At 34.7% G+C, this 10,363-nt stretch overlaps 3 protein-coding genes across 5 annotated transcripts in view; 2 read left to right on the forward strand and 1 right to left on the reverse strand.

Moving 5' to 3' along the window:
• The window catches only part of LOC107045559 (dual oxidase), a 49,134-nt gene extending 42,127 nt beyond the window's left edge, over positions 1–7,007 (forward strand). Inside the window, exons 12-13 of the mRNA XM_015267864.1 lie at positions 5,324–5,452; positions 6,780–7,007. Coding sequence (XP_015123350.1) covers positions 5,324–5,452; positions 6,780–6,908 — 258 coding nt within the window. The 3' untranslated portion in view covers positions 6,909–7,007. The remainder of the gene's footprint in view (positions 1–5,323; positions 5,453–6,779) is intronic.
• LOC107045560 (GPI mannosyltransferase 2) overlaps positions 1–7,440 on the reverse strand; it is a 52,697-nt gene extending 45,257 nt beyond the window's left edge. The window contains exons 1-2 of one of the 2 annotated variants that reach the window (XM_015267866.2): positions 7,012–7,440; positions 6,778–6,931 (exon numbers count right to left, since the gene is read on the reverse strand). The gene's annotated coding sequence lies outside the window, so the exon portion shown is untranslated. The remainder of the gene's footprint in view (positions 1–6,777; positions 6,932–7,011) is intronic. The other variant, XM_015267867.2, reaches the window with a different exon arrangement.
• LOC107045563 (succinate dehydrogenase assembly factor 4, mitochondrial) lies at positions 6,942–10,351 on the forward strand. Of its 2 annotated transcripts, none has more exons than XM_015267871.2 (3): positions 6,942–7,181; positions 7,308–7,406; positions 10,102–10,351. In XM_015267871.2, the coding sequence occupies exons 1-3, from the start codon at positions 7,166–7,168 to the stop codon at positions 10,269–10,271; spliced, it is 285 nt and encodes a 94-aa protein (XP_015123357.1). In that variant the 5' UTR covers positions 6,942–7,165; the 3' UTR covers positions 10,272–10,351. The 2 variants fall into 2 exon arrangements, with proteins under 2 accessions (XP_015123357.1, XP_015123356.1); XM_015267870.2 differs by having other exon boundaries at positions 7,034–7,226.
• Positions 10,352–10,363: the final 12 nt, after the last annotated feature.

Genomic DNA, 10,363 nt, shown 5'->3' on the forward strand with positions numbered 1-10,363 from the left:
AGATGAAGGGATAAAACAGATCGCAATCAGTTGAGGATTCAATTTTCAATCGATTGGCAACCGTTTCATCCCTTCGTCCTCATTAGGGAAGGAGAAATTGATTGTTATATTAAGGGCAGGATTCCGCCGCCCGTCGGCGTTTCGAACTGCGGTAGGTTTCCCTCACCTACTCGACAGCGAACATCACCGTTCGCTCCGCCTTCCGATTCCCCCATACGCGTTCCCCCCCCACTCTGCGCCGTTATCGACGCTCTCACACGCTCCCTGTTTTACTTACAGGTACGTACTCAAAATTAGTTCTGCGCCACCGCTACGAAATTTTGCGGTTGAAGCGTTCCCATAGGCGCTAGCAATCTCCCTTATAATCTCTGCTGTCCCCTAACGCCGGGACATAACATGGGGTCGTCGAAAAATTCATAAGTGGCACCCTAATTTTTGGTGGGACTCCGGCCACTTTTTCGGGGGATTCCCGTAAAAATTAGTGTGCCACATGCGAATTCTCCGATGACTCCCTGTTATGTCCCAGCGTTGGTGAACACCACACTAATTTTTGGAAGGATTCTCACAAAATTACGATGTATTTTTTTCTCCGTGTAGATATCTGGAACCAAGGACCATCCATCTCACCACTTTTCTTCTAAACTTTCGAGGAATTTAAAGGCGATTAGATTTTTAACACTCCGTTGGGTGCGCTATGTGCACCGCGCCGCACTTTTTCCAATTGTTTAAGAGGTCTCCTCAGTAATTTTCGCCACAAAACGACAATGTGCTAGCGAATTGAATATGTAATATAATAATCAAAAATGGTAAAAGGAAAATTGTAAAAAAAACTGAGTAGTTTTATCGTTTCATTCGTTTTCAATTAATCATTCGAATTTCTGCTTATACATGGGCTTTAAGAACGAAATTTTGTCCCTTACCCTTCACCCTGTTGACAATGTGCTAGCCAACAAAGGAAGCTATATTTATTTATATTAAATTCTCAAAAATAAGGGAATGAAGTCTGATCTAGTTTTGCCAGTAATTCGTTGAATAAATTAACGATAAAAATAATTGGCGTGATGTCTGTCACTATCCAACGCACGCCATGTTTGATGTTTCGTCTCTCTCGAAAATAACCTCACTAACTTAACCATTTTACGCTCCACTCACCCGCGCGCTTGAAAACGAATGAAACGATAAAACTACTCAGAGTTTTTTTTACAATTTTCCTTTTACCATTTTTAATTATTATATTACATATTCAATTCGCTAGCACATTGTCGTTTTGTGGCGAAAATTACTGAGGAGACCCCTTAAACTACACTTCAGCAAAGCCTCAGAACAGTCTGAAAAAATTAGATATCTCGTTTTGAAGCGTTCAGAAGTCCTATCAATGAAAATATTCGCCAAAAATATCATAAATAGTTAGATTTTCAAATTTTTATTCCGAAACTCCGGGCCGTGTACCGTGTATAAGGCGAATTTTTAGAAAACGATGGCAACTTTGAGCTTGAATATATAATTAAGGGTAACACTGAACATAAANCTACACTTCAGCAAAGCCTCAGAACAGTCTGAAAAAATTAGATATCTCGTTTTGAAGCGTTCAGAAGTCCTATCAATGAAAATATTCGCCAAAAATATCATAAATAGTTAGATTTTCAAATTTTTATTCCGAAACTCCGGGCCGTGTACCGTGTATAAGGCGAATTTTTAGAAAACGATGGCAACTTTGAGCTTGAATATATAATTAAGGGTAACACTGAACATAAAAAATTTCACGGGACTTCTTCAAGTATACGATCTAGATCACCATTGATTTTTTAAATATTTTTCCTAGAGTTTTCTAATTTATCATTATGTCCATTTCACGATCGTAACATAGATGTCGGAGCCATCAAGTGGTCTCTAAACTAACTACTCTTGGGGGCCAACCAATAAAATCGCTGGAAGTGCACCAATGATAGGCATCAATCAATGAGATCACTGCGGTCTCCGCAATCTTATTGGTTGGCCCCCAAGAGTAGTTAGTTTAGAGACCACTAATGTTACGATCGCGATTTATGATGGTGCGGCGCGGCGCTTACAGCGCGACCAACGGAGTATTAACTAAATTAATAGTATATTTTGTCATTGGGCTGAAAAAAACTTTACTACGTTTGCACCCCGAGCCGAACGCGAGGGTTGCAATCATATGAGCTAGAAAAGTTTTTTTTGGCCGTGTGACGAACAATATTTTAACGCTACGCGTCCGTGAATGACTGCTTACAGATGTTATGACAAAAATATACTTTTTTATATAAATTCAAGAGCTTGGTAAGGCATCAAAATTTCAATAGCCCTACCAGCTCTTGAGGTTATCCATGATCCACGACGGGGACGTTGTTAATATAGGATCCCAAAAAAAGCACCAATCAAAAATTATATGACCGAAATTCATAAATCTGATTTGTGGATGTCGTTCTTTACATCACCCCCGAATACTAATTAAAATGAAGATTCCTCTTCGTTTTGAAGTTTATGAATATTTGTACAAGAATTATAAATATTTTCCGTACGGAAAAGTAAAGCCAAGTTGAACAATCTTCGTCACATTAAAATCTCAGCATCTCCGTTTATGAATGAAGATTCCAAGATTTAAGGTATATCCCTAGAAAATACGTTCTTCTTAAGATTGTCCCTATGTTTTTCATAGATAATGTTTATAATAGTCTCCAGCTATTGAAAAAATGCTAACTAGCTGAACTACACAGTTTAGAAGATAATAAATAATGAAGTGCGGGCTTCTAACACGCGATGCACAGGGCGAACGGGGCTTATAGTTCCCCCCGAACTCGATTTTCCCATCTTATGAGAAAACGGTTCTTACGATGTTCTTAAGGATAATCGGGCGAGCTGGGAGGGTTGGAAAAAAAGCAGCCATTTTTTTCTTTCTTTTTTGCGTCTTCTTTAAATGATGGAAAAGGCGGGTGCAAAGTTTCAGACTGCTGGGGAGCATGGTTAATTTATTATGAATTTTTGAAAAAGTGGACATTTAACCCGTGATCTTATGGAAATCACAAACAAAAATGCAAAACCCACGGAAAAAATGCAGCCAAAGTCATGAAACTTTAGATACATTTAGAACATCAATGATTTTTTGAGTGGAAAAGATTGTCGCCTACACTGAGAAAAAAATTTCTAATATCTGAAACATATGTTCTTAAGACAAGTAAATTTTCTTCAATTGCTTAATTCTCTCAGGCATCTCCACTCACATGACCCGAGAAAGGCCTCTTGCTTTAAAATATTCTTGTACTCAAGTATGATTTTGTTGCAAATCAACTAATTTAAATCGCGTAGAAGAATCGTCAATCTTCTAGTCTTTATTGTTTTCATGATTTTTTCATTATGCACTTCCAATATTGCAATATGTAAAATATTCATGACATAACGCGGAACGATAGTGATGAATAAAAATTTATTCAAGTTCCGTGAAGTGCACACATTCTGAGATTTAAGCCATTGAAAAAAATTTCCTTCTCTCAAGAAAATATGTTTCAGATATTATAAATTTTTTTTCTCACTGTAGGAGCATTGTTTATTAATAATAGCGAAAAAAGTACTGAAAAATGAAATTTCTGCGCATGCAGCCTAAACGAGCAGCAGCGTCCCAAGTACCAATCGGGTGGGGGTAGCGCGGTCAATTTAAACGTCTCTTGAGAGAGAGCGATGAGGCGTTGTGATTGGAGCTCCCTCGAGCTAGTGGTACCAGCTCCTGGTGAAGAAAAAACTACCGACGATGTTGCCACTTTTTTGCATGGATTAATATTTTTTCATTTATTAAAAAAAAAACAATCTGAAAACCATTCAATGCGTGGAACAAATACAAATAAATTTGATTAGCTCCAAAAAGAATTTTTAACCGGAGATACTCCCTAATATTGCCTGAATTTTAAATCCGAATGGGAACAATTTTTTTGTTCAGCGATTGGTTTTCTGCAGGAAAACAATAGAAACCCCTCCGCTTCACCTCCTACATTTCCTCCTCGCCCGATTATCCTTAAAAAACCAATCCGTGATAGATCGATAAATTCCGAATACGGTGAAGTTTTTATAAAATTTACCACTACATAGTTTTTGCGATATTCAACTTTAAAAAATGGAAATTTCCGTGAAAGGATTCCTTACTTGATTTAAAAAATAACTAACTAGTACATTACATGCTTGAGCCTTGGAAAACAGCACCGTCCCCCACGTGCAAGATTGCCTTCCGAGCCGAAGACGAGGGTGATATGTTTTCCATGACGAGGTGTGTATTAGTATATTTCGTAACGAGTGCAAAAAAGTGTTTTTTGGCGAGTGGGAGGTTTATATCACGAGCCGAAGGCGAGTGATATAATCCCACGAGCTAAAAAACATTTTTTCACGAGTTACGAACAATATTTTTCATCACAATGTGGCGGAAATTGGACTTTTAGGCACGCGGAGCGTGCCGAAAAGTTCACTTTTCGTCACAGCGTGGTGAAAATTAATTTTCAGGTCCCGTGACACGAAAAAATATTTTCTTATACGATTCCAACAGTTATTGTTGCTTGTATCAACAACGCATGAGAATAAAAAAACTCAGTAACTTATGAGAGTGAAATAAATTAAGGTGTTTCATGCGAAAAAGGTAAATAAAGACATTCATCTGGAATTCATATAGAATGTTTATAATAATAACTGAATTATCTATGAATTTTCCTAAATTTTCTTCAGATTTCCTTTTCAAGTTATGAACGATTGAAGTCGCTTCTTATACATGGACTCTTATGGAGATTTTTCAGTTTAGCATGAAACTATATTATCAATTCATATGGTGACGCAGTTTCGTGCTAAATAGAAAAATCTCCATAAAAACCCATGTCTTAGAAGCGACTTCAATTGTTAATAACTTGAAAAGGAAATCTGAAAAAATTATAGGAAAATTCATCGATAATTCAATCATGATTAGAAACATTCTATATGAATTTCAGGTGAATTTCATTATTTACCTTTTTAGCACGAAACACCTTAAGTTATTTAGAATTTTTTCCGGAAATCCATAGAGACTAGCTTTTGGGTCCGATTGTCGTGGGATATACCTTAACGGTGATATAAAAAGGTGTAAACTTTCAACTGTGCTTCACTCTTCTCTGCTTTAAAATTTTTTTTTCAATTTTTAAACTAACATAAATCATTTAATGTTTGATCGAATAATATTTAGATAACAGTTGAAATATTCATTTGAAGAATATTTAACAATTTCAAGACCCAGGGAATCATTGAAAGACAGTTGATGGATGAATTGTATAATTTTGATGATTGTTTTACGTTTTAGTACATCTGCGAACGTCACTTCCAAAAAATTTCGAACAAATCTCTGTTTACTGGTTTGAGAGCAGTCACCCACTTTGGACGACCAGATTTCTCTCAATTTCTATTGGCAATTGATAGAATGCATAAAGACGTAAGTTCAATTGATAGAGTAGTAATTAATGCTAATTAGTGATGCTGGAACAAATCATTATTGTTCCTCACTGAGATAGTTTGACTATTCAACAAGAAATCGTATGATAAGTCAAGTCAACAGGTGGGCAAAAGAAAAACTATTAATTTTTTTTCGTTTTATAACTCATCAGACATAAATTTATCATTGGAGCCCATTCTAGACTCATTACAATGGGGAAGAATTATCCTTCTTTCAGCAATTCAATGAGTGATTTCAAATTTAAAATAAGCAGGGGACAGCCAGCCTCTGACAGTGAGTATGTCTCTGGGTGATGTCATACATTTCTTTTCGCAATCAATACATTGTTGGCGGGTTCTGAATAGTGTGAAACATTACAAAAGTTTATAGCTTTACAACACTAACTAGCAGCAAAAATTTCAACTGTTTACTGCCACCTCCATGGGTGCTATAAAAATTCGAATGTTCCGAATACTTCGTATGAACGGGTATACATACTTTCTGTCCAAATTTCACGTTGAAATCTCGATTTTTGCACAAGCTGGAGTTTTTTATAAAAAGCTCGAGCTTGTGCAAAAAACAACAAAGTTTTTTATTACAAAAAACGGAAAAACGGGAATATTTCGAAAACTTTGTATGAACAGGTTTATATATTTTGAGAAGGCATCGAAATGAATATTTTGAAAACAAAAAAAAACGAAATCGGTCCACTAGTTTCGAGGATATTTGCGGAAAAGAATTTAAAAACGCATGACATTTTTTCAAAAACTATTAGATCGATCGGGCTGAAATTTTGCACAGAGTTAGTCCTCATTAGAACCTATAATCTGACATAATTTCACATTCTTTGGAATTATTTTAGCCACTTAATTACTGAATCTTCTAAAAATTGCTCATCGGGAAGGTGCCGGTGGACATTCTCACATACAGTCATGGTCGCTAAACTTCGTATTTTCACGTTTCAGGCCATGCTACACAATTTCCAATTAAAATTAGAGAATGTGAAAATTGGACGATTATAATGCTTCCATTTGGAAGCAAAAAAGTAAAAAATGTCGGTTTCTCTCCACTTTCTTCTATATGAAATGTGAAATTGTACTCAATTATGGTTCTATTTGTGTAAACAAAATAGAACCATAATTAATTTTACCACAAAATATTTAAAAAAAATTATGGTTGAAAATTTTTTCCATTAAAATAACCTGTGATATTTTCTTCTAAGAGGACTCGTTCCTAAAATATTTTCCTAACAAAAACGGAAATGTCATATGCGACGTTTTGATCGGATTTCATCCCTCCAATACTTAAATAATGCTTTCTCTTACAGAGTAATACAGTTGGAGTATTTAGTTGTGGATCCCCGACAGTCGTCAGAGCAGTGGACAACGCCTGTCAGAGTATAAACAGCCGACCGGATACTCAAACCCTCTTCCAACATCATTACAAGAGCTTTTGATCTCAAAATATTGGTTATGTTCACTAATAAACACAAAAATAAATTGAATTGACTTTTTGTTACATAAACATTAAATAAAAATATATAATTCTGAAGGAATTACCCAACTTGTAGAATTCTTTATTGTCTTCCAACTTATTTGGTTTGTCATGTGTTTCAAGCAGTTCGGAGCACTTCTAGGAACTGGACTGTCAAATTAATGAAACTGTTCTGTGATAGAGATTGCTGATAGTATTTGAGTTTGACACGTTATCACCATGCTTGGAATCACAGGCAGGATACTGAACGTTACAACGATTAAACAATGGACTCATTCTGGTGATTGTTTAGTCGAATCGAATGTCAACGAACGACCTAACCTAGTAATTGTAGAATAATCATAATTTTTGGGTTTTTCAGGGGGGATTCGATGTTTTGCGAGTGTTGATGGCGATGGAACCAAAGAGAGTGATAGGCTAAGAGAATTTAGGAAGAAATTACGAGCAAAAACACCAATAGGTAATTCCAAAGAAAATACTACCAGGGAAGTGGCGAAAAGGTTCAACTGACTGTGATGGTTCTGATAATTTTGGAAATATCTTCGTATCCTCTATCAGTTTGGGAAAAAAAATATTGAAAAATCAACATCAGATGGACAATATGCACCGAATGCACGAGATTATACGGCTCTTATGGTGTCAAATCTTTGCATTATTCATCTGAGTAGGTCCGGTTTTCCTGAGCCATAGGGTTCATTGTATTTTTTCACATTGTCCTCTATATTTATTCTAATTGCCATTTGAAATCGTTCTAATTTAAGGCCCGGGTGGATGATCTATCTAACGTTATCTCGATTGTTTTTCCATCATAATGTAAATCATTTCACAATTTCCATTGAATTTTACATCACGCAGGAATCCCTAAAAATTATAATTGTACAATCGAAAAAAGTAGAAAAAAAATGAACATTTTCAAAGAGCATTTTTAATAAAGATTAAAAAATAAGTCCGATAGAGAGGAAATAGTGAATGGATAATTTATTATGGTAACTAAGGATCTGACAGCCATTGACTACTGTGATAAATGACGACCTAACAGCCATTAGATACATCAAATTATTAATTTGCAATTTCCTCTCTTTTGGGTTTATTTCCCAATATTATTAAAAAACGCTCTTTGCAAATGTTCAGCTTTTTTTCAACGTTTTTTTGATTGTACAATCATAATTTTTTGTGACTCCAGGGCTATGTAAAACTGAATAGCAATTGGAGATCATTTCAGATTATCAAAATAAAAAAAAACAACCAAGATCATTAAGTTTCCAATTTTTTGTGTTAGGGTAACTAAATATGTGGACGTTCACATGAAAAGGGACCACTTTGTCGATTCTAGTTTCCGAGATATTCACGTTTTTGTGTCAGTAACTCCCATTTGCACCAATGTTAAATTGTTTTTTCCATCTTCTCCAACGACGTCATTTTTGACCCCATGAAGATCATTTCGGGGTCAAAATGTGCGGAATGTTATCAATATTATCAGAGTATACATAACACCATATGGACAAAGTGGTCCCTTTTCATGCGGACGTCCACATATTTTTAGATGTTGTTTGTATGTATGCATGTATGAGGTATTCCATGTCAAATGAGTCAACAGCTGACCCTCACCCTCTTGGAAATTGATCTCAATTTTTTCTACGACTGGAGGAATAGAAAAAATATCTCTCAATTTTTTTCAGATTTTTTTAACAGGCCATTTCGGAGATATGATTCTATCTTTGTTTTTTCATTTTTTTTTTCAATAACTTCAGTTCTATTCATCCGATTTTAATTTATGATGGTTCAAAATTTTTGATTTTCTACCATCTATAACAATATTTTCAGTAATTTTTTTTTCAACCCCTAGGTGCTCATAATACCGAATTTAAAAAAAAGTTGAAAAATTTGTATTTTCAATATTATGTAACGTTTTATTGTTCGTCTTTTTTCAGTAACTCTTGTACTCAAAACAAGTATTTTGAGCCATCATTCAAGTTGCGTTTCGTCATAGATCTATTTTATTTTTAATTTTTTCTTCTCGAAATTCCGCGAATTTGGTCAAAATATCCTAAAATGGCTTTGATTGACTTTGATTATAAACAGTATGATGTGAATTTAAATGTACACTTACATGTTATCTCGTTTTTGATACATAATCGAAGTCGTTTTGGACAAGATAAGAACAAAAGAAAAATAAAGGAGATCCAGGACGAAACCCAACTTGTATGACGGTTCAAAATATTTGTTTTGAATATAAAAGTTACTGAAAAAAATATGAAAAACATGAAAGAAGACGTAATGTTGAAAATTCAAGTTTTTCAATTTTTTTTTCTAATTCCCTATTATGAACACCTACGGATCGAAAAAAAAATACCCAAAATCTTCTTATAGATGGTAGAAAACAGAAAATTTTGAGCCATCATAAATTAAAATCGGCTGAATAGAATCCGAGTTATTGAAAAAAAAATGAAAAAGCAAAGAAAAAATCACATCACATAAAAATCATATCATATCGTATCTCCAAAATGGCCTTTGGAGAAAATCTGAAAAAAATTTAGATGCTTTTTGTAGCCTCCCAATCGTAGAAAATATCGAGATCAATTTCTAAAAGGGCGAGGTTCACCCGTTGACTCATTTTGGCATGGAATACCTCATGTATGTATGTAATTTTTTCATGAATATAGACTCATTGACCCCGATTGCAATTTAATTCTTCACACAGATTCGAAAAAAAAACATTTGTCCAAAAATGAATTTTTCAATGATCACTCAAAAAATTGATATCAAAATGGAATTAGTCATCATTAAAAAAATTGATAACAATACTCTCTTGATTCTATCAGAATATGATGAGAGTTCTACGTTGTTGAGTTACAGCACATTGTCTATGCGATTTAAAAGAGAAAATTGGGATTTTCATGATTACTGACAAAATCGTCAAATTTGATTTTTAGAAAATCATTACAAAAAAAAAATTGACAATGCCTCCTAAAATCAGTAACTTGAATGTTCAACAGCTTTAAATTAAGCTCTTAAGCACTTACATGAATATCCACCTCGAAAAGCTTTTTTTAGATGAGAAAATTTTCAACTTGAAAGATCTTTCAAAATTTTGTCTCGACTGCTTGAATTACTTCTGCGGTGATAGCAATAAACGTTTCAAATGCTGTTTTTAGGAAAATTGGAGGAATTAGAGGAGGGAAAGCATCCTTATCAGGAGAAAGAACCCCTCGAGCCTCATCCAAACAATACAAATCCAAATACTGGTGAAGTTGGAGGTCCACGAGGCCCAGAGCCCACTCGCTATGGAGATTGGGAGCGAAAAGGACGAGTTTCCGATTTTTAAGTCATTGTTATAATTTTCAAAGGATTATTCTCGTTTTTAAGAATAAATACGAAATAGAATAAAAATACTTGATTCTCTAATGTTTCATTCGT

This window comes from Diachasma alloeum, unplaced genomic scaffold (genome assembly GCF_001412515.2).
Source record: "Diachasma alloeum isolate Michigan unplaced genomic scaffold, Dall2.0 Dall_scaffold_00999, whole genome shotgun sequence".
Lineage (NCBI taxonomy): Eukaryota > Metazoa > Arthropoda > Insecta > Hymenoptera > Braconidae > Diachasma > Diachasma alloeum.

What these genes read in the sequence shown, in the direction of transcription:
- LOC107045563 (XM_015267870.2), top strand. Translation starts at nt 7,166, where the DNA reads ATGCTTGGAATCACAGGCAGGATACTGAACGTTACAACGATTAAACAA. An exon ending in TAAACAATGGACTCATTCTG is followed by an intron (nt 7,227 to 7,307) that starts GTGATTGTTTAG and finishes TGGGTTTTTCAG; the next exon opens with GGGGGATTCGATGTTTTGCG. An exon ending in ACGAGCAAAAACACCAATAG is followed by an intron (nt 7,407 to 10,101) that starts GTAATTCCAAAG and finishes TGCTGTTTTTAG; the next exon opens with GAAAATTGGAGGAATTAGAG.